We start from the raw sequence: 24216 nt of genomic DNA on the forward strand, positions 1-24216 counted from the left end.
CAGACTGGTGTCAGGTTTGTAGGTGTCAGGGCGGGTGCAATCTGCTGAGGATACTCATGGGGCAGGGAGGCAGGGGAAGGGGTGTGTCAGCCCTTGGGTTTTTGTAAAACTGGACCACATTATCTATAGAAATGGCCATCGAGTTGAGGTGCCCCCGTATGTCAGTGGATCTCGTCATCATAAAGAAATTTTGTCTGCTTAAGGGGATCTGAATTTCATCTGAAAGAGAGGGTCCTTGGAAGCACAGAAGCTTGTCCCAACAACTTTCCATCTTCTGAGACACGTAATTGGCTTCTCTGCGGTCTGCTCTCGAGGGAAGTTCTCCAGCTGGCGTTCCCATCTCCATTGCAGACCACGGGGGACTTGTTTCAAAGTGGGATGAGGAGAGGCTGCCACCGTCTCTGGCCTGAGCTTCCCCCTCCTTCACTCTTTACACAAGCACGTTCCGTGCCCCACTGAACAGGACAGGGATGGGGTGGTCGGAGCCAAAGGTGCGCCCTGAAAGCCTGCCTCAGCATTAGGGGTTTCCAGATGTTCATGGAGCACTGACCTCTACTCAGTGAAGTGCTGATAAACAGAACCTGATCCACCTGTTGGTATCCAAATGCGGGCTGTCAGAAAGAGTGCATAGGAGTAAGCTGCCGTTCCTTTCCCACATCCCAATTTTATTGGGACGGGAAGGTCAAGAGCAACGTGGGTTAAGAGGACCGTTTGCCTTCTGTGTGGTGAAATTGCACTGGAGAGCAACCTAGAGAAGACCTCAGCTGTAGGAGCAGCAGCGAGACGGGCACTCTTGGGGCTGTGTGCAGAGGTGGATCTCATGTAACAGAGAGCGGTAGTTCCAAAGTGGAAGCCTTTACTGATGGCTTTACTGTGGGCCAGAAGATCACAGCTATAGCTACGGAGGGTATACAGTTTAGTATTAGTCAGAGCAAAGCAAGTCTGTGTAGAAGGAAAGGGGAAAAGACAAATCACATTTGTCAAACTTACATCTGTTGGTTTGCTTTTTTAATAACGGTTCACATCGACTGACTTGTGCCGTTGTGAAACAGCTGGTGTTGAAGAAACATTTAAACAGAGAGATAGAGGTGTTGAGCAGAGCTGAGGATGGATACCAGGATTACACGCCAGGTATTGCCTGCTCAGGTGAGAGAGAGGGAGAGAGCGTTTAACGACTGCACGCGCTAACGCAGACTGTGCTCGAGATAAACACATTCCTCTCTATCACTAAAACAGTTAATGCCGTTTAAATACATCTCAAGTACAAAATGCTGTGCTGTAGAGCACCTCTGCTTGTTTATCTGTCGGGCGGCCGTGGCCTACTAAACCTTCCTGTCCCCTTGGTACTCCTGCTATCTGTTTATATTAAAAGCAGCCGCAGCGTGCGAGGCATTTTCTGCGTGTGCAAGGACGTGGGATATCCTTGGGCAGGTTTGCTGTGGAAAAGGACAAATACTTCAAAATGGGTGCCTGGAGTTCAGTGTAGATGCAAAACAGTTTGAGGTTCGAAGCCTGTTTTCACTGGTTTTCTCTTTTGCTGCCTGCTCAGGGAGTGGTTGATGGGGACTAAGAACCAGATTAGTCCTGCCCTGGAAGATGGCATAGGAAACAGGCAGCACTTTCCGGAGAAAACTGACTGGTGCTGCACAGGTAGAGAACCGAAGTGAGTCCAGTTCCTGAAGCAAGACCAGTGCCTTATTTTCAAGGTTTTGCTTCCCAGGGCCAGCCCTGCGTGGGTGTCCCGACTGCCTGCAGTTGCCCTGCATCCCTACGCAGAATTTCTAGTTTCCTGCACTTCTTTCCCAAGCTTTTTTTCTGTTTGCCTTTTGGGATTTCATGCCTGTAGTAATTCAATGTACCACAGCCCTTTTTTTCTCTTCTCCCCTCTTTTTTTTTTTTTTCCTTTTTTTTTAATTGGGGAGGGAGGGGTAGAAGTGGGGTGAGAGCTGCGGCTGTAGAGATACAGGTAGATAAAGGTAATTACTTAAACACATATAGGGCAGGACTTATTGGTTTGGAGACCCAGATTAAGATGCAGAGGAGCATGTGAGGTTGATGATTATATTTCGGGGAGAGTTAATTGACGGAAGGTGAAGGCAGACAAAGAACCGCTGCTTACTGCCTTCTTGAATCCCAATCAGGAATTATGATTAAAGACGCGGCGAGACAACAGAGGCCTGATGAATTGGTGTCTTTTTTTTTTCTTTTTTGCCGTCATTCACACTTGATTGACTTCAACCTTTCAAGTGCAAAAGTCTCTCTTTTCCATTATTATTCATAGCCATCTGAGTTTTTCTAATTAAAGTGTATGAAAACAATTACTGATCCGTCGTACTGAGTGTGGTAGTGGGGATGGCTGCCTTACTGTAATGCGTATAAAAAGCCCACAGTTTTCTATAATGATGTGCAGCTGAGGTGTTAGATAATTTTATTCTTTTTCTACTCTGTTGGGGTTTTTTTAAATTTCTCATGATTTATTTTTCATAATTCCTAAAGATCCTAGGAAAGCGCTCTCCCTGCTGATAAAGCTGAGAGGGACAGCTTCTTCTTGCCTTCCCTCCTCAGCATCCCTGCTTGTCCCCCTCCTCCAAGCCTGACTATTGGGAATTAACCAGTGACCTTTCACGTCTCCTGACCCACCACCCACAGCTGTCAGATGCTCCTGCTTAGAGTAAAAGGTGGAATGAATTTGGTGTGCTCAGCTTCCCTCCTGGTGATTTATCAGTGTCAGCTGCCTTTCCTGCAGACGTCTGTAGACCCAGCGCTCGGCTCTGTGTACCAGCCGTCCCGGTCAAGGGAGGGAGCCCCGCGTCCCTCCCCAGTGTGGTTCGGATGTCTGCAGCCATTCGTACGTGAACATTTGTTTCTGAGGTTTGTCATGGACTGGTTTTGCTTCCATTCACTTAGTGAAGCGAAGGTCTAAGCTGTTTTTGCTTGGTTTTGACGTACCTGTAGACAAGGAAGATTTCACGTCCTGCACATAGGTTTACCTTCAGCTTCACCACAGATTTGCTAAAACCTCACGTGGTTCAGTCGGAGCCTTGAGGTCCTTGACTTTGCAGAAAGCAAGGTACACTGCATACAGATAACAGCCTCACTCTCTCTCTTCTGAAATCCAAGGTTCAAATGCCCTCTTATTATCTGACAGAAGGATGGAGAGACTTGTTTTGTTAGGAAGCGTACCTGTCTGGGAATGTTTCTTTGTGCCTCACTTTGCCAGCAGTCAGAGGATGGCAGCACAAGCACCACAGCATTGCAAACCAGTGTTGGTGTCTGTTCCTTCAAGTACCACAGCCCTGGTGAAAGGGAGATGCTCCCTGGGCGCCAGTGGGGTGAAGCATGCAGCTGCTCAGAGCTTTAGAGGTGTTCTCGCTTGCCATAGGCAACCAACCCGTGCTGGCAGCAGTGCGCTGGACTGAGAGATGGTGATATGGGTCTGTCTTTCCAGTTCCTGCTCTGGGGAGAAGAGGTGTGGGGCAGCTTTTCAAGTGGTGTGAGGTACTGGCTCTGGATGTTCTGAAGGCTATTTGTTGTCTTGTGTCTGATGCCAACCACATGCAAACTGCTAGCAAGGTGGTTTGTGTTTGTTCTCTTTGTGACCGGATACACCCAAAGAAACACAGTTTTCCAGAAAAAGACGAGTACGTGCGTGTGACTCAAAGGGCGTCTCTAGTTGAATCACGCAAACTCTCCAACTCGTTCGAAATGTTGGTGTTCAAGCATTGCAGTGGTTATGATAGGGCAGGTTCTAGAGGCGAAGGTGATACATCAGTCAGAGCAAGGAAAGAGTTACCGAAAGCTTTTCATTTCACAGACAATTTGCTGTCTTTTTAGTCTTTCCTTATTCATCCTTTCCTTTGTCACCTCTCTCCTTATTTGTACTTTTCTTTCTCATGCCCCTCCTTTTCCTGCATCGATACACTTTGAAAACAGTGCTGCAATGCTCCCTAGTTCAAGATTACAGTGTACTTTACGAGGTATGATTTAATTAGGGGCCTTATTATGTTTTCAGCAGCTTAAGGTGGGCCTTTCAACTTACCTACCTAATTGGTTGCACAAGAAGTTTCACAGCCCATGACAAAACATTGTCAGTGATCAAAGTCTGAATTCTACATAAAGGAAAAAATATTAATAATAAGATTATTCTTCAAGTGTGCACTGCTAATTATGTCCAGAATGTAACTGTAGAAACACTTTTGACTGATGTGAGCTTTGTCTAATAAACATGAGTCTTCAGAGAGCTATGAAAAGTGACGCCTCTGACTTTACAATACTGGTGTCTAATTTTGCCACTGCAGGTGTTTCAAATATGTTCCTGTGTTTTTCTCCTCCCTACATCCTTCCCTCCCTGTCTCCAGGTGACAACACCTGAGGTGATGATGCCCAGCAGCATGTTTCTCCCAGCAGCCACTCCAGAGAAGGACGGGAACTCCGCCACAGAGGAGCTGGGGAAGCAGCCTGGTGAGTGCAGGTCAATGAATTTCATGGGTCCCACCACTCCCCCAGTTCCCACCACCCGGTGAGGGATTCTGTCTGGGTTCATCTCCACCCAGAGATCTGCTGAGAACCGCAGTCAGACTGTGCCCAGCAGAACTGTCTCCCTTCATCTACACCACAACAGGCTGGTGCAGAGAGTGTCCCCACGGCAGGGCAGAGCAGGGCAGCAGCACAGCTCATCACCATGCAGTTCATGTGGAAACAGCATTGAAGAGCAGTGAAAAGCAGAGGAGGTAGAAGGCTGAGGAGATTGGTAGAGAAACACTGAAGGTTGCAGCTACTGGCCATGGACTGTGCTACCACCTCTGCTGTACTTGCTCTGCTGCCAACACAAATCAGGTACATAGGCTGGACACACAGCTTGGGGAGCTTTGAGCTGCTGCAGTCCTTATCCAGCCCAAATCTCCTCGGCCTTTTTCATTGCCGTGCTCTGTGACGAAGGCACGGCTGTAAATCAATGGCTGTTTAGTCCTGGCTTTGTGGTGTGATGTGAGAGCCTCCGAAGAACATCATTCTGTGTGGACAGAAGTGTCTGATCTCAAACCTGGCTGGGAAGCAGTGCCGGTCTTCCTTCCGTGGCCTCCTGGAAGGTCTGTAAGGAATCTAGGAATGAAGACAGCCATGTTTTCACGCAGACGGCCCCAGGGCAGTGATGCTCTGGTGAGGCAGCACTGGCTCAGCTTCAATAGCTAATGCTGCCCTGGGCAATGGGATTCCTTTTTATCCTTTACCCATATCACACTGTCTTTTCCAGCAAGACTGTGCTCTTAGACCCTGGAGAAGTGGCAGTGCACTGAGTCCTTGTTCCTTCTTCTCCCGTTCTCCCTCAAACAGCAACCTTTGAGCTGCTGCCACCAAGACCTGAATTTTATTCTTGTTGGTTTTAGCTTTAATAGGACCAAGATTCAAACACGATGTTCAGTTTGATGAACCTTCTTATTGGAAGATAGACGGGACATCAAAGAAAAACAGCAAAGACAGATAGGAGGCTGAATGGCCTTCACTTAAAGGGAAGAATTAAAGGTGACAAATGCACTAAGGGAACACGTATGTGTGTGAATAATTTTCAGATATTGAGAGTGGGCAAGAAAGTAAATTGTGTAGGTTTATGCGATGGGCCATGATGAGGGTAATGGGCTGGTATTAAAATAAATGAATGAAGATAGAGGAGAGACATTGGAAATACCTATCATCTTGCAGAGAAAAAAACATGGACATATTAGGGACAAAAAGAAGGTGTTGATCAGCCCTTGTCTGCTGGTGTAATTTTCAGGTTTGCTCTGGTTTGTTTTCACAGAGATCTCTGAGGATTCGGGAAAGAGTCTTTTGCCATCAGAAAACGCAGAGCACAGCGGAGATCCCAAGCCTGTTCCAGCCGATCAGAGCTCTGCCAGGGAGGATTCTGGCTTCCTCTGCTGGAAGAAGGGCTGCAACCAGGTGTTCAAGAGCTCGGCAGCCCTTCAGACACATTTCAATGAAGTTCACGCAAAGCGGCCTCAACTGCCAGTGTCCGATCGCCACGTCTACAAGTACCGTTGCAACCAGTGCAGCCTGGCATTCAAAACCATTGAGAAGCTGCAGCTCCATTCCCAGTATCACGTCATCCGGGCAGCCACGATGTGCTGTCTCTGCCAGCGCAGCTTCCGAACTTTCCAGGCCCTGAAGAAGCACCTGGAAACCAGCCATTTGGAGCTGAGCGAGGCTGACATTCAGCAGCTCTATGGTGGTCTCTTGGTCAATGGGGACCTCCTTGCTATGGGCGATCCTTCGCTTGCGGAAGACCACACTATAATAGTTGAGGAAGATAAGGAGGAGGAGAGCGATTTGGAAGATAAGCAGAGCCCAACAGGTAGTGATTCGGGGTCGGTGCAAGAGGACTCTGGCTCAGAACCGAAAAGGGCCTTACCCTTCAGGAAGGGCCCTAACTTCACTATGGAGAAATTTTTAGATCCGTCTCGCCCATACAAGTGCACAGTCTGCAAGGAGTCTTTCACTCAAAAGAACATTCTCCTGGTCCATTACAATTCAGTTTCTCATCTGCATAAATTGAAAAGAGCCCTCCAAGAGTCTGCTACTGGGCAGCCTGAACCTACCAGCAGCCCAGACAACAAACCCTTTAAGTGTAACACCTGCAACGTGGCCTACAGTCAGAGCTCAACCTTGGAGATCCACATGAGGTCTGTCCTGCACCAAACCAAGGCTCGAGCTGCCAAGCTGGAGGCGGCTGGGGGCAGCAGCAGTAGTAACGGAGCTGGCAACAGCAGCAGCAGCAGTCTTTCTTTGGGTTCATCCACTCCAAGTCCAGTGAGCGCTAGCAACAGTAATACTTTTACAACCACCAACACCAGTAATTCAGGCGCAACTCCCATTCCTGGCCTGCTCAACCAGGTATCCAGCGACAATGTGGGAATTCCTCCTTTAGGTAATCCTGTAAACACTAATATCTCCTCCCCTTCAGAACCCAAAGAGGTAAACCGAAAAAAGCTGGCAGATATGATTGCGTCCAGGCAGCAGCAGCAGCAGCAACAGCAGCAGCAGCAGCAGCAACAGCAACAGCAGCAGCAGCAAGCTCAGACCTTGGCACAGGCACAGGCCCAAGTCCAGGCTCATCTCCAACAAGAACTGCAGCAGCAAGCTGCTCTCCTGCAGTCTCAGCTGTTCAACCCAGCACTTTTGCCGCACTTTCCGATGACCACTGAGACCCTTCTGCAACTTCAGCAACAGCAGCATCTTTTGTTTCCTTTCTACATCCCTAGCGCCGAGTTCCAGCTCAATCCAGAAGTTAGTTTGCCTGTCACCAGTGGTGCGCTGACGTTGACTGGTACAGGTCCAAGTTTGCTGGAGGACTTGAAGGCTCAAGTTCAGCTCCCTCAACAGAGCCATCCACAGCTCTTACAGCAGCAGCAAGGTCAGCTGTCCCTGTCACAACCTCACTCCGTCCTTATACAACAGAGCCAGCATGCTGAGAAGAAGAGTAAACCCATAGTGAAGGAGAAAGAAAAAGAAACCCCGCGGGAAAGGGAAGGTGCAGAGAGGGGAGAAAATAATCTAGCCTCTAAGGAGTCTCTGTCTGATAACTTAAAGCCCAAAGAGAAGAAGGACTTTGTACCAGGCAGTAGTTCGGAGCCCTCCATACTGCCTCCACGTATTGCCTCTGATGCAAGAGGGAATGCCACAAAAGCCTTGCTGGAAAACTTCGGCTTTGAGCTTGTCATTCAATATAACGAGAACAAGCAGAAGGTGCAGAAGAAAAATGGGAAGACAGAGCAAGGCGAGAACTTGGAAAAGCTTGAGTGTGATACATGTGGCAAGTTCTTTTCAAACATCCTCATCCTGAAGAGCCACCAAGAGCACGTTCACCAACATTATTTTCCCTTCAAGCAGTTAGAGAGATTTGCCAAACAATACAGAGAACACTATGACAAGCTGTACCCACTACGGCCTCAGACCCCAGAGCCACCGCCCCCGCCTCCGCCACCCCCACCTCCGCTCCCTGCGGCACCTCCTCAGCCGGCTTCTACTCCTACCATTCCTACTTCTGCTCCGCCAATTACCTCTCCTACAATTGCACCAGCCCAGCCGTCTGTGCCACTCACCCAGCTCTCCATGCCGATGGAGCTCCCCATCTTTTCACCACTTATGATGCAAACCATGCCACTACAGACGTTACCTGCTCAGCTGCCGCCCCAGCTGGGTCCCGTAGACCCTCTGCCTGCCGATTTGGCCCAGTTGTACCAGCATCAACTCAACCCTAGCCTTCTCCAGCAGCAGCAGAACAAGAGGCCACGGACACGGATCACTGATGACCAACTCAGAGTCCTTCGGCAGTATTTTGATATTAACAATTCCCCGAGTGAGGAACAGATCAAAGAGATGGCGGACAAATCTGGATTGCCCCAGAAAGTGATCAAGCACTGGTTCAGAAACACTCTTTTCAAAGAACGCCAGCGCAACAAGGATTCCCCGTACAATTTCAGTAATCCTCCCATTACCAGCCTGGAAGAACTGAAGATAGATTCACGGCCTCCTTCTCCAGAACCTCAAAAGCAAGAGTACTGGGGAAGCAAGCGGTCCTCCCGGACGCGCTTTACTGACTACCAACTCAGAGTCCTGCAGGACTTCTTTGATGCCAATGCTTATCCAAAGGATGATGAATTTGAGCAGCTTTCGAACTTGCTGAACCTCCCAACACGTGTTATAGTGGTGTGGTTCCAGAATGCCCGTCAAAAAGCTAGGAAAAACTATGAAAATCAGGGAGAAGGCAAAGACGGGGAGCGACGGGAGCTTACGAATGACAGGTATATTAGAACAAGCAACTTGAACTACCAATGCAAAAAATGCAGTCTAGTTTTTCAGCGCATATTTGATCTCATTAAACACCAGAAAAAGCTTTGTTACAAAGATGAAGATGAGGATGGGCAAGATGATAGCCAGAATGAAGACTCTATGGATGCAATGGAGATCTTGACTCCAACCAGTTCCTCCTGCAGCACACCGATGCCCTCACAAGCTTACAGCACACCTACGTCCTCAGCCAATGCAACCTCCTCAGCTTTTCTGCAGCTCACAGCAGAGGCAGAAGATTCCTCCACCTATAGTTCTAAAGTAGAAGCTACAGATGAGAAACCAAAGCAGTCTGAACCTCCAAGTACACAGCAAAACCAAACTCAAGAGAAGCAAGTGCAACCAAAGCAAGAGTCTCAGCAGCAACAGGACCAAGGAGAACAAAAGACAAGTTCAGCACACCAAAAGATTTCACAGTTATCCTCCCCCTCTTCATTGCAACAGCCACCTCCCCCTCCTCAGGCCCCTCAGTGCTCCTTGTCACAGTCAAGCCCAAGTCCTTCTCAGCTCTCACATCTCTCCCTCAAACCCATTCACACATCCACCCCTCAGCAGCTGGCAAACCTACCTCCTCAGCTAATCCCGTACCAGTGTGACCAGTGTAAGCTGGCATTTCCTTCCTTTGAGCATTGGCAGGAGCATCAACAGCTTCATTTTCTGAGTGCACAGAACCAGTTTATCCACCCTCCATTCCTGGACAGAACGCTGGATATGCCGTTCATGCTTTTTGATCCCAGTAATCCACTACTTGCGAGCCAGCTGCTCTCTGGAACGCTACCACAGATTCCAGCAAGCTCAGCCACTTCACCATCAACTCCAACATCCACAATGAACACACTAAAGAGAAAGCTGGAGGAAAAGGCCAGTGCAAGCCCTGGAGAAAATGACAGCGGGACTGGAGGAGAAGAGCCACAAAGGGATAAACGTCTAAGGACAACCATTACCCCAGAGCAGCTGGAAATTCTTTATCAGAAATACTTGCTCGACTCCAACCCAACACGGAAAATGTTGGATCACATTGCACATGAAGTGGGGTTGAAGAAACGCGTGGTTCAAGTTTGGTTTCAGAACACCCGTGCACGGGAAAGGAAGGGGCAGTTCAGAGCTGTGGGGCCTGCCCAAGCCCATAGACGGTGTCCCTTCTGCCGAGCTCTCTTTAAAGCAAAGACGGCTCTTGAAGCTCATATCCGATCCCGTCACTGGCATGAGGCCAAGAGAGCTGGATACAACTTGACCCTGTCTGCTATGCTCTTAGATTGCGATGGGGGACTCCAAATGAAAGGAGACATCTTTGATGGAGCAAGCTTTTCCCACATGCCACCAACTAGCAGTGATGGACAGAGTGTTCCTCTCTCCCCAGTGAACAAGAGCATGGAACTGTCACCTCGAACTCTGCTGAGTCCGTCCTCCATTAAGGTGGAAGGGATAGAAGACTTTGAGAGTCCCTCAATGTCCTCAGTCAATCTGAGCTTTGACCAAACAAAGCTGGACAACGATGACTGCTCTTCTGTCAACACTGCAATCACAGACACTACAACAGGAGATGAAGGGAACGCAGACAACGACAGTGCAACAGGGATTGCAACTGAAACCAAATCAGCATCAGGACCCAGTGAAGGTCTGACAAAAGCTGCCATGATAGCAATGTCTGAATATGAAGATCGGCTGTCTTCTGGCCTGGTCAGCCCAGCTCCCAGCTTTTACAGCAAAGAGTACGATAATGAAGGTACTGTGGACTATAGCGAAACATCCAGCCTTGCAGACCCCTGCTCACCCAGCCCTGGTGCAAGTGGTTCAGCCAGCAAGTCTGGAGAGAGCGGGGACCGGCCCGGACAGAAACGCTTTCGCACTCAGATGACTAATCTCCAGCTAAAAGTTCTTAAGTCATGCTTTAATGACTACAGGACACCTACCATGCTGGAGTGTGAGGTCCTGGGCAATGACATTGGACTGCCAAAGAGAGTTGTTCAGGTCTGGTTCCAGAATGCTAGGGCAAAGGAGAAGAAGTCCAAACTCAGCATGGCCAAGCATTTTGGTATTAACCAAACAAGTTACGAGGGACCCAAAACAGAGTGCACTTTGTGTGGCATCAAGTACAGCGCTCGACTGTCTGTACGTGACCATATCTTCTCTCAACAGCATATCTCCAAAGTTAAAGAAACCATTGGAAGCCAGTTGGATAAGGAAAAGGAGTATTTTGACCCAGCTACTGTACGTCAGTTGATGGCTCAGCAGGAGCTGGACCGGATCAAAAAAGCCAATGAGGTTCTTGGTCTGGCAGCTCAACAGCAGGGCATGTTTGATAACACCCCTCTGCAAGCTCTTAACCTTCCTGCTGCATACCCAGCACTACAGGGCATCCCTCCAGTCTTGCTCCCAGGCCTCAACAGCCCATCCTTACCAGGCTTCACTCCATCAAACACAGGTGGGTATGGGTGTTCTCACACTGCTCAGAGGCGAGCTTAACTTGACGCATCTTTATCACAAGGGGATGTTGCCTCGAGAATGACTGATGATAGGATACCCAGCCCTTTAGGCGAGCGTGTCTGCTTGGCAGCGAATAAGCGATAGGTATTTTATCTTTAATTCCTGAACTTGGGTTTTCTAGCAAAGTCTGACACAGAGCAAGATGTAGACACACTGCGTATCTCTGTTTCATTAGCCCAGACTAAAAATTATGAAGCACCTTCAAGGAAATGGAAAATAGAGGATTTATCAAACGGAATGTGAAAAGGACTAATGTGCTGAATGCATTGTTCGTTATGCCTTTCCTTTTGTTATTAAATTCAGTTTATGTAATGCCATCCCAAGTTTTCAATAATTCTGAACTGTTTCTAGGGAAAGCATGATGTGTCTGGTAGCACTGGTGACAGAAACCTGGAGCTTCTTTATGTAACATCCTTACGGTGACCTCCAGGACAAATCCTGATGCAGCTGTGGACTGGGTTTTGAGAAGTGGCTGGGCACAACCTTGAAAGTACCTTCTCAACAAACAACAGTGTAGCCATGGGACAAATCTAGTTTGTATTTTATTAAGATTTTTCTTAACAATACTACATAAAAATGAAATTTGGCAAAGTCTTTTTGGGTGGCCTAATCCCAGATGTTGGACTTTGGGTTTTGAGGATGCTCCTTTCCCTTGTACCTGGGAAAGTGTAGGATGTGTAGCAAACATTGACAGTGGAAGATACTGCTCAGTAGACTAGCAGTGATCTAGAAAACTTGATTCAAAGGGCATATTTCACTCTTGGTACATCTGTGGCATCCCAGAGACATGCCTGTGTCTGAATTGCCACTCATGACAGAGGAATCGATGTTCTCTTGGAGACTTGCTTTTGCTTGGCAGACTTCACTGTTTACTTCTGATGATCCCTATTCAAGTTGATTTTCACCAGGGCTGCGCTGCATTTACAGAAGTATCCTGAGATTTGATTCGAGTGTCTTATCTTGACAACAGGCTGAGTCTGTCTCAGGCTGGAAAGCCCATGACACCGTAACGCGTGGTATGGTTACTCCATATGCCACTGCACACCTCTGGTTTTGACACTGCAGCAGTAGAGGTCTACCACTATTAGACAGTGTCCAGGAGCAGTACTTTCCCTTATAGTACTGAAATAATTGGCTAATGATGAGTTATAATCCGTGATGTGAAGCCTAAATAGGATCTGAGCATCTTCCCGGCTTCTTAATCAGAAACCAAAGTGCTATGAATCTCCAAAAAGACTTTTTCATGCTTTTATCCAGTAGGCTGGCTCTGAAGTTCCTTTTTCAACAGATTGAAAAACTCAGTGCAGATGCTGCCAGGTAACGTGGTTGTGTCAAATTAATAAAATTGCCATCTTCATTTGTCATCCAGGAGGCAAATCTTTGAATAAGCAAATCAAAGGCTTACACAAAAGGGTAGTAGCTGGTGCGAGCAGTTACGTGGAACTTGAACAGCTCATCTGACATTCGCAGGGGGAGCTGTCTGCAGAGCTGCTTACAGTAAATCACTTCACCAGTGCCTGAAGTTTGTGTGTGGTTGCAGAGACACTGGGTTTAACACCCTAAGGAGAGCAGTGGAGACACATCTTCCTCTCCCCTTGGAAGTGGCTGTGTTCACGTTTTTCTCCATTACTACTCGTCTCTGAAATACCTTATGTTGTCAAATGAAAAAGAGTGAAGTCTCGCTGTGTTTGTTGAATTCTGGCCCTTCTAAAGACGATCCCCTCTTTTAGAGTCAAGATCTTTTATTCCATGTGAGCAGCAGAGGGGATTACCTTGCAGCACGGTTGCTGATGTTCGTGTCAGAAGGTCCTATCAGAGAGCAGAGAAGATCAGAGTAAGTTTTTCTGGAACCTGGAAAAGCTTTCTGCTGGGAGTTAGGGCATCTGTAAGGCCTTTTTGCATAGTTACAGAACTCCTCCCGTGGCCCCCAGAGCAAAAGTATAATCGTTCTTGACTGGTTGTAGGATAGGTCGTTGTAAAGAAACCATTTTGAAAAACAGTTGTTGTTAGAGATTCTTGTGTTCATGGCTGCTGCCCATTCCTGCTTCTTGAGTCATCGTAGCTCCATGTCTGAAGGGCATCTGTGCATGCCAGGGCTTTTTCATGCAATGTTTCTGCTCTTACCGAAGATCTCATTTCAGAGGCCAAGAGGATCTCTTCGGCAAATTATGTTGCCAGCCTATCGCAGGTAGCTCCCTGCTGTTTACTTAATACCCCAAATTTATAGCAAGATCTAAAATGACTTTTTTGCACTTCGATCTGTATTGTTGCCTTTATTTTTCTCCAAAGCCCAGTACGCGTCCTGGGGAGATGGGGCTACGTACCATGAATGTTAAAAGCAATCAGTGTCTGCCTAGACAGGACTAAGCTATTTAGAAAGTCAAACAGACTATTTGTGGCCTTTAGATAAAGCTCCAAAGGTCAGGCCATCTCAGCTCAAAGCCTGTCGAAGCAGATAAGGCTGTGCATCCAGGAATGTTATGAATTAGCCACTGCTCCTGTGCTTGAACCTCTCAGGGACTGCTCAGCTAGGGAACATCAGTTTCAATGGCATCTATCCATAATATGCCCTTATCTGAAATCTGTACGGCTGCTGCACGGAGGCTCGCTTCATACACTCCATACCTTCACAAATCGCTATTGTCTCGATACCACATGAGGAGCAGATGCAAGGTTCAGAAGGGCTTTGCATCAGCAACCACTGAATTCTCCCAGCTCTCCTTCACCGGGCTGCCTCTCTCGAGCCACGGTGGCTCTGCCTCGTGCACAGTGCTCGGGAGGCGAGCACGAGGTGCAGGCTTCCAGTGTCAGTGGATGAACGCAGCACCGTAGACAAATGAGCTGTGTGTACCAGGGTGTAGCGCAGCCGAGGTCTGGAGCGTGCTTTGCTCCCTGTAGCCGCCAGCTGCTACTCAGAGCACGATTCTGCAAGAGAAGTGTGGGTTCCTTCTGAGCTACAGCAACCTTACAGGGCATGGTTAGGTGACAGGCTCTTGCCATGTGGCTGTGCAGGCAGCCGACTGGGCTCAGCATCCAGAAGCTTGAGGAGCATCTGTCTTTGCACAGACTTCACATCTTTTGCTCCCTCCAGCAGCCTCTGCCCCCAGGTCCTGCCGTCTGCTCTGGCCAAGGACCTGAGTATTGGGCTCCATGCTATTGGCAGGGATGGGATGGTTGAGGATGCCTACGCTTGTTTCTCAGGATCAATTATGATGATTTAAGACCTCGCCGGCCCTTAGTTGTGTTTGAGTCCTTGTTACAATGCATTCAACAAGGCAGAGAAGCCCCATAGCAGCTGGATTTCCCTGCCAGGAATCACCACTGGCCCTGTGCACAGCGATTTCCCTGCTGGCTTCCTTGGAAAAGACTTTAAGCTGCAATCATGTCTCAGATCATCCCCAAAAGGGGCAGTTTCTCCTCTCCTCTCCTCTCCCACTGGATGTATCGCAGAAGAGGCGCAACCTAAAATAAAAGGCTGCTGTGCCTCCATGGCTGTTACATTGTTCTGCAGCTCTTCATACCATTAGTGTTGCAGCTGTAAGGACTGTGGCTTCCTTAGTGAAAGGCTACATTTCGTTGAACAGTTTTGTGACAGGGGTGGCTCCAGCAGCAGGTTCCTGGCTCCGGAGCTATGGGGCATGTAGGGCTGTGCAGAATGTTAGAGCTTTGTTTCATTTTTATTTTCCCCCAATGGCATTGACTTCCTGAGCAAAGCGTTCCTTTTTAGGAGCACGTCCACCAGCGGCAGTGGATGTGACTAATGGAGGTGACTCCAGGAGCCACACTCCTCTTGCTCCCAACTATTACCAGCTGTGAGAGTAGAAATCGGTATGGCAGGACTGTGTTATTGCTGGCTCTTCCAGCTGTTGGGAAGATGAGCAGACTTCACATTCCATCATTAATCCATCTCCTTTGTGAGGAAGCATCACAATGCTTTTAATTCCACCCAAAACGCGACGTTCATGCCCTGCAGTGATGTCTGAATACCGCATAAACTCTGAAATTACTCAGAAGTCGGTCACCCAAAGCCTCTTGCATTGGAAGGAAGGAAGGGTTTGCATCAGAGGTTTGTGGATTTGTGGACATCAACCTAATAAGGACAGAGAAACTTAGATATAGTCTGTTCAGGCAACTCTTCAGTTGCCATGACCAAGGCTTTCTAATCTGAGGAGATTTTAACAAGATTGACAGTGTGTAGCGTTGCGGCCATTTGGCAGCACTTCCCTCCTGCTGGAGTCCTTTGGACAAAGGATGGGTTAGTGCAGATGTAGGAAAAATGCCTGTCCCTGACATCAGCTGTTAATTATTCAGGAATTTCAGAGGGGTCAGTAAAACAACAGCCGTGCTGAGCATACCGGGAGGCTGGTGGGAGTCCCCGGCAGAGACACCACGTTGGGTGCTGTTAGGCAGCGTGGCCGAGCCGGCTGCGGGTGATGGGGGCCGACAAGGCACATCCCCATGGCATGGGGACACGGGGAGCGGGGAGACGAGCCGTCATCCTCAAGGAAGCAGGAGTGATGGATGGGCTTTCTGACTGGTTTGAGCTCAAGCCGGCCACTGCCCTTGTGCAGAGGACACGGCGATGCAGGGGCTGTCGCAGAGTGGCCGGGGGTCACCGCGCCTCGTGCTTTCTGCCTGCCCAGCGCTGAGCGACTCCTCACCTCTTTCTCCTCCCTCTTCCAGCTTTAACTTCTCCCAAACCCAACCTGATGGGCCTGCCCAGCACAAGCGTCCCTTCGCCCGGACTCCCCACCTCTGGATTACCAAATAAACAACCCCCGGCCGCGCTGAGCTCGCCCACCCCGGCACAAGCCACAGCGGCCGTGGCCCCGCAGCAGCCGCTGGCAACAACCCCGCAGCCGCAGCCGCAGCAGCCGCCCCCGCCGCAGCGCAAGGAGAAGGAGAGCGAGAAGGCAAAAGAGAAGGAGAAGGCACCCAAGGGGAAGGGGGACCCACTGCCAGGGCCCAAGAAGGAGAAGGGGGAGACACCGGCGAGCGCCCTCACTGCCCCGCTGCCCGCCATGGAGTACGCGGTGGAGCCCACCCAGCTCCAGGCGCTGCAGGCCGCCCTGAATTCGGACCCCACCACCTTGTTGACGAGCCAGTTCCTTCCCTACTTCGTCCCCGGCTTTTCCCCCTACTACGCCCCGCAGATCCCCGGCGCCCTGCAGAGCGGGTACCTGCAGCCCATGTACGGGATGGAGGGGCTTTTCCCCTACAGCCCCGCGCTGTCGCAGGCGCTGCTGGGGCTGTCCCCCGGCTCCCTGCTGCAGCAGTACCAGCAATACCAGCAGAGTCTGCAGGAGGCATTGCAGCAGCAGCAGCAGCAGCAGCAGCGGCAGGCGCAACAGCAGCAGCAGCAGCAGCAGCAGCCGCAGCAGAAAGCGCAGCAGCCCAAAGGAAGCCAAACCCCCGTCCCCGCGGGGGCCGCCACCCCGGACAAAGACCCTGCCAAAGAACCCCCCAAGCAAGAAGAGCAGAAGAACGCACCCCGCGAGGTGTCCCCCCTCCTGCCCAAACCCCAAGAAGAGCCCGAAGCGGAAGGCAAGGGCGCGGACTCCCTCTGCGACCCCTTCATCGTCCCGAAGGTGCAGTACAAGCTGGTCTGCCGCAAGTGCCAGACGGGCTTCGGCGACCAGGAGGCGGCCAGCGACCACCTGAAGTCCCTCTGCTTCTTCGGCCAGTCCATGGCGAACCTGCAAGAGATGGTGCTTCACGTGCCCACCGTCAGCGGCCAGGGCAGCGGCTCGTACCAGTGCGTGGCGTGCGAGAGCACGGTGTGTGGGGACGAAGCCCTCAGTCAGCATCTCGAGTCAGCCCCGCACAAACACCGAACAATCACAAGAGCAGCAAGAAACGCCAAAGAGCACCCCAGTCTATTACCTCACTCTGCCTGCCCCCCCCGACCCCAGCACCGCATCTACCTCGCAGTCGGCCGCTCACTCAAACGACAGCCCCCCGCCCCCCAGGCCACCCCCGGCTTCCCCCCACGCCTCCAGAAAGCCCTGGCCCCCAACAGCCCCCCGCGCCCCAACGGGGAAGCCGCCGCCGCCGCCTTTCCCTCCTCTCTCCTCATCTTCAACGGTTACCTCAAGTTCATGCAGCACCTCAGGGGTTCAGCCCTCGATGCCAACAGACGACTATTCGGAGGAGTCTGACACGGATCTTAGCCAAAAGTCAGATGGACCGGCGAGCCCGGCGGAGGGGCCCCGGGACCCCGGCTGCCCTAAGGACAGTGGTCTAGCTAGCGTAGGAATGGACACCTTCAGATTGTAAGCTTTGAAGATGAACAATGAAAATGAATTTAAATAAAAAAAAAAAAAAAGTTAATAACAAACCAATTTCAAAAAATAGACTAACTGCAATTCCAAAGCTTCTAACCAAAAAAAAGAAAAAAAGAAAAAAGAAAAAAAGCGTGGGTTGTTTTCCCATATAACGATGCCGGTGGGTTTTACATTTCTTTTTTTTTTTTTTTTTCCTTTCCTTTTAATAAAATAAAACTTTAAAAAAAAAAAAATAGAAAAAAAAAGAAAAAAAAAAAAGGAATCTGTTACATTTGTCCTTTCGAAGGTACTGTTGGTCTGGGAGACGAAAGCCCGTGCTGCCTCCTTACTGTCTTCGGAGCTTGAGCCCCTTGTATATTGCCCCTTTTCAATAACGCCCCACGTCGATAGCACAGCAGAGGCCGGCATGCACTGTATGGGAAAGCAGCCCACCTTGTTACAGTTTTAAATTTCTTGCTATCTTAGCATTCAGATACCAATGGCTTGCTAAAAGAAAAAAAAGAAATGTAATGTCTTTTTATTCTCAGGTCAATCGCTCACACTTTGTTCTGTTTTCAGAATCATTGTTTTATATATATATATATATATATATAATTTCTTTCATTTGTTTTGGGGTTTGTTTTTTTTTTTTTTTGTTTCGTTTCGTTTTCGTTCCAGAAAAGGATTTTTTTTTTCCTTCTTTTTTTTTTTTTTTTTTTGTTAATTTAAAATGGGCAGAAAGTATTCAAGAGAAAAACAATGTGAACTGCTTTAGCTTTTCGGGGATTTTAAGGGTAGCTTTTCTGCTGAAGCCAATTTCAAGGGGAAAAGTTAAGCACTCCCACTTTTCAGAAAAAAAAAAATCCACACAAAGAGTGTTGAGGACTCGGAGCTTAAAAAAAAAAAAATAAGTTTTAAAACAACTGACTTTCTGTATTTATGATAGATATGACCATTTTTGGTGTTGAGTAGATTGTTGCATTGGAAATGAACTGAAGCAGTATGGTAGATTTAAAAGAAAAAAACCCTTTTGTGTACATTTAGCTTTTGTATGGTCCAGCTGACGGCTTCTCATTTGATGTTGTCTTGTTCATTCCTAGCCAGATAGATTGCAATCCATTGACTCGCCTAAGCTTTTCTCCCCTTTGTACCTTTACTCCCCATTCCCCCATCCTGTAATCTTCCACTTATGGTCGCTACCTTCATTTCTTAGAGGGTGGTTGCATAATTATTTTATAAAAACTAAAGAAAGAAGTTCAAAGGGTTTTGGGGGGTCAGTAGGATCCCTTGCAGAATATTTTTTGTTGGGGGTTTGAAACTTTTTAAGGCGTATACATACGATTTACCTATGTCTGTTACCCTTGTGCACTTATCTCTTTCTTATTTTCCATTTTTCCTTTTCTTTTTTTTTGTTTTCTTCCCCTCTTCCTTTCCTCATTTTGTAAATGCTTCAAAGACTCTGTTCCTAAACTATAAGCATTTGTTTCTGTTTGTGTAATTAGGCTGCACTCTGTTCCTTCTTTTAAACAAACAAAAAACAAAGTTTTTGTTACCTTTTTTTTTCTCTAAAGAAAATTCATGCTTTAAATAAAATCCAAAGACATACCCTTTCACCACTGGTGCAGAATGAGCAAAAAGGATTCTTTTTACTTGAGAATTTGTTTCTGATTTAAACAAACAAGTCTAAGTTTAAATAAAGAATAAAAAAAGTACCCAGGTTGTTATCTGTGCTTCTTCTGCAAGCAGAGAGACAACTCTTAGCGAAAAAAAAAACCCAGCGCACCAAAAGGCAGGTTTCTCTTTCCAAGTTCTCCCCCGTGGTAGGCAGGCAGAGCGGCGAGTGCCGCGGCTCAGAGCCACGGGCGGGCAGGCGAGGAGCCTGCCGGGCTCTGGCGTCCCCGTCCAGCTCCGTAGCCCTGCATGTGGGAACACGCAGGCACACGCACGCATCTCGTACGGTCCGGACTTTGAAAGGAAAACTTTGTGCTGCTAAAAAAAAAAAAAAATATGTAGATTTTGGAGACAAATAGATGCTTGCTGTTTCACTTCCATAGCCGAAAGTCAACAGAAACAATCTTCTTTGCCCCCCGTTTGCCCTACCCCGAAAGCGCGAGAGCCTTCTCCCCATCATCGTCATCCTCCTCCTGCTTCAAAAAGGAACTTCGAAGACTGTGAACGCAGGTTCCTCCCGCCACCTCCGGGCTTCTCCTCCCCGTGCTGAAGCCGCTCGTCGACTCTGCGAGAGACTGGAGCATTCGAGAGACAAACGTGGGGTTCATTTTCTAGCGGGACGCTTTTATTTTTATGGATTTTTTGGTTTTAGTTCGATGAACGACTAGATCCTGAACTGTTGTACATATTTCTAACTAGGCTAATGCACAGTGCAAAATTCCTTTTTTAATTGTTTTTTAAGTAGACGATACTAAAGAGAGTACCATCTAATATTCCTACCAGTACCCAGTTGTAGCATAAGGTGTCAAAAACGGAAACGAGTACACAAAAAGCATTTGCTGTTTTAAGAAACTGTTTTCTTTTAACAGAAGTTCTTGTATTTCTCCCCGTGTTTGAGATGAACATTTTTTAAATTCTAAAGTTGTACAGTTTTTTGTTTTCCATTATTTTATCTTGTTTGTAATTCTATAAAATATATATATATATATTTTTTGCCATTTAACTGTTGTATGTTACTCTGTCTGTATCATATAGAAATTTTTTTGTTCGTTTTGTTTTCGAGTCTCTCTGTGATACAAGTTAACAATTTAACACTAGCTTTACCTGTCAAATTCCGCAAGGTCTCTTTTGGAAATCCTTTTGGTTTTGTCTTGGTTTGTTCCATTTTAATTTTTTTTTTAATTACATTGCTTGGTCATAGTGCAATTTCTCTCTCCTTCTTCCCCCTCTTCCTTCCCACCCACTAAAAGGTTTTATAAATTCATTTCCTTGTATTTTTTCTAAATGTTTCTAGAGATTTTCAGTGTGAGGTTGCCTCCTCCTCCCCGTGCAGCCCGGCTGCCCTGAGGTCCGCGCTGGGACCCCGCGCCCCGCATCCCACCCCAGGGATGCTGCGGGAGCGACATCGGCGCTTGGGAGCCTCCGTGCGACCACTCCCCCCCGAGCCCACGCGTGGCCTTTCAAACGAGTATCAGAGCGGGGCCGGGCAGGGCACAAGGACAAGATTTTAAACTTAGCATTGAGGTTTCTGTTTTATTTTTTAATAAAGAAAAAAAAAAAAAAGCTTTTTTAAGTGGTGAAGATGGCCAAAGTTTCATACGATTGAGAATAAAGAGAGGCGTAAGGTGTGTGTCGGGGCCGCCCGCGCCCGGGGGCAGGCGGGGAGGCGAGGGAGGCGCTGACACGAGCCAGCACACTCACTGTTCATGGAAATATATTTTGCTTTAAAAAAATAATAATAATAATAATTAAATTTTAAATAGAAGCAGAAATTGGGTTGGTTGGTTGGTTGGTCCGTTGGTTGGTTGGTTTGTCGGCGCTGAGATACTGCCCACTGTGAAACACAAAGCTTTGACTATTTTTTTCGTTTTTCTTTGGGGGGGGCGAGTTTGGGTAGACCAGAAAGCATAAATGAGGTGAAGAGGGGTATGAACAGCCTTTGCAATGTACAAAAAAATAGAGCAAGTGAAACCAAAAATGATGTTCTTGGTGTTTTTCTATAATGTAGTCTTGTTAGCTTTTTTTTGTTACTGTAACAATGCTGATCTCGAACTGTACCAAAATACATGGAGACTTTAACAGAAACAGAAACCACATGAAACTTTCAAAACTTTAAAAGATTTGTCACAAAAGACTTTGTTGTCATAGTTGAGTTGACTGTAGATGGTAATTGAATATACTCCTTTGGAAATATTTCATCACGTATGTTTCCTGCTCATTGTGATACATTAAAAACAAAAAAAATGAGCAAAAGCTCTCGTCTCCGCTGTCCCCGCTTGTGCGGTGCAGGGTCTGTGTTGGGGTGGGTGTGTGCCATGCGCTCGGCGGGACGCGGGCATCCATCCCTGCTTCTGCCACATCCATGTCCGTCCCCTCGCACGGGCATTTGGGTGCGCGTCGGTGCGAGGGCGCCGGGGCTGATGCCGTGAATTAACGTTAAAGTGGAGGTAATGAGCCAAATAGCGCGATTCGTATTATGGCTTCGGGATGCATTGTATATGAAAAAAAAGAGACATTATAAGTGCGTTTAATTTTGCTAAACGATTGTATAAGAATTCTGGGCACACTGCTGTAATTAATGGCTGAAGGGAAATCGTGATGCCTCGATGGGTTGAGGTCATCTTGAAACCTGTAAACTCGAGCTGAAATCGCCATCTGTTTTCTTCTCCCGATCAGACTGAAAGGAGACAAAGGTAAGGAAGGTAAGTGGCTGACTGGCTGCTCCTCCCTTTGCTTGCAGTGCGAGAGCAGAGCCGGAGCAGAGCCGGAGCAGGGAGGAAAACTTGATGAGCTGCTGAGTGTTCAATATGCGATTCGCTTACCAAAATCTGCCCCTTGCAGCAGAATGCGCTTGAAATTCGTTAATAAGGACCTCATCCAAAAGAGAGCCCAGGGGGCTACCGTTCATCTCTAATTTATAACTGCAACAATAAATAATTTAGAAATTAAAGCAAACCAACTCAAGGCTGCAGGTGGGCCGGGCGCTCTGTTTGGTGTGGGTGCCCTTGGCCGCTCTCCTGCCCCCTCGCAGCAAGGGGCTGCCTCTCCCTCCCCGGGGAGCAGAGGACGGGGCTGCGCAGTGTCACCCAGCCGGAGCAGGGGTCACGGGGAGGAAATCTTACAGCTAGCGAGGGCGCGGGAGCGTTCACTAATTAATCAGGTCAGGACATTCACGTGGGAGCCAGTAAGTTCGATAATTGGGTTGCTGATGCACCACCTTGAGAAAAAAAAATATTAAAACCAACAATTGCACGGATTTGGGCTCCGAAAATAAAGGAATTATGAAATAAAGTGAGTCAAAATTGCCAGCCCCAATGACTCCTGGTGCTATGGAGTAACCAAGCCAAGCCAGGCAGGTGTTGGCTCCTGTACAGAGCCCTGAAAGAGGAGATCCTGCTCCTCCGGAGCCTGAGAGAGCACAAGCGATCACACCCGACCACACACGCGCTGCGGCTCAGCGCCCCAAAACTCTCCATGGACCAGGCTGTCCGGTCCCGTCCCAGGCTCCGGCGGTGCTCTTTTGGCGTGAGTCTAACCAGGTGCGGGTCTGGATTGCCTCTTAACTGTTGGTTTTTTTCTTCAGTGGGAAAAACCCATTCTGCGTTTTCCACAGGTGGACAGGACTGCGGCAGTAATGGGGTCACCGGTGTGGCCCTTCCACCGCTGTTTGCACTGTGCCGCGTTAATGACTTCACTGTTGTTCATAGACCTGCAGTTTTGTAAGTTTATTATGTAACGTTGCTATTTATTCCTGGGTTGAATTCCAGTTTAAAACAGCTACGCTTGAGAAGGCACCTCTCTAATGCTCAGAAAGGTGTAAATGGCTTCTAGTTGCTGCACAAGCTGCAAACTAAAAACCTCTGCGAGAGCCTCTCTGTTCAGAGCAGCACATCAGCGGAAATTGTGCAAACCTCTGACAGAAATAGAAAGGTTTTTCCATGCTGTGATTCTGGTAAGAGGAGACTGGGAGTGATTTTTAATAACCTTTCATCGCCATCGCCTGAAAGACAAGGAAGAGATTTAGCTCTTGCTAGCACGCTCTTATGGGCAAAAAAACAAAAAAAAATGCGTATTTATAAAAATAGAGCAGTGATCAGGTGTTCAGTAGGGACAGAAACCTTGCCGGTGGGTTTGGAGCGGAGTTGCCGGCTGCAGGGTGCCTCTGCCCTCGTGTGCAGCGTGTTGTTGATGCAGCAGGAGCGGGGGCTTCGTCCAGCTGCCCCGTGCAGCCCCCGCGTCGCAGCCCAGCCATGGGCTGACACCGGAGGACGAAATGCTGCTGCTCTCTCCCTGTTGTCTCGGACTGGCTTTTCCCCAGGGAAGCCTGCCTGGGTGCACGGCGGAGGTGAGCGTGGCGTACGAGCCCTCCTGGCAGCCCAGGCACGGGGCTGGCACGAGTGCTGGGTGTGGGAGTTGGACTGCGGTGCAATCCGTGTCCCATTCGGCTAAGGATGGAGGCTCCCTTGGGGAGATGCTTTCCCAGTGTGAGCTGGGCTGTGCCGGGGCTGAGCCACCCTGCCCGTGGGCTGCCCTCCAGCAGCAGAGCCCATCGCTGCGGCCTCACATCCCGCTCTGCGCAGCGCTGTGTCCAGGCAGCACAGTTGGCTCCAGAGGCAGCCGAGGGACAGCACGGCAATGCCACTGGACAGACACACAGCTCAGTGCTCCAGAGGGTCCATTCCCACACCTGCAGCTGCAGGTACCAGCTCGCCACCGGCCCAATGCCGCGGCCAGTGCTGCCCAATCCCTGCCACAGGCGCCAGCGTCCAGGTGAGGCATCAAGAATACATTTTCAATGCCACCAAGTAATAGAAGAGCTGCATTTGTACAGGTACGGGGGGCATGAAGCGGCACATCACTGTGACTAAAACAAGGCCAGAAGAAACCCCAGTACCTCGCTAGATGCCTGCTTCCAGTGAGATCAGTTTTGCTGTGCACTCCGGGATGTGTCCCT

General features: G+C 48.7%; 1 protein-coding gene across 1 annotated transcript in view; it reads left to right on the forward strand.

Annotated features, from left to right (window-relative positions):
- ZFHX3 (zinc finger homeobox 3) overlaps nt 1-17767 on the forward strand; it is a 421065-nt gene extending 403298 nt beyond the window's left edge. The window contains 4 exon segments of the mRNA XM_054078400.1: nt 4359-4461; nt 5795-11266; nt 16012-17225; nt 17227-17767. Of these exon segments, the coding sequence (XP_053934375.1) occupies nt 4359-4461; nt 5795-11266; nt 16012-17225; nt 17227-17604 (7167 nt within the window). The 3' untranslated portion in view covers nt 17605-17767.
- The last annotated feature ends 6449 nt before the right edge of the window (nt 17768-24216 follow it).

Source organism: Cuculus canorus, chromosome 13, assembly GCF_017976375.1.
Source record: "Cuculus canorus isolate bCucCan1 chromosome 13, bCucCan1.pri, whole genome shotgun sequence".
Taxonomy (NCBI): domain Eukaryota; kingdom Metazoa; phylum Chordata; class Aves; order Cuculiformes; family Cuculidae; genus Cuculus; species Cuculus canorus.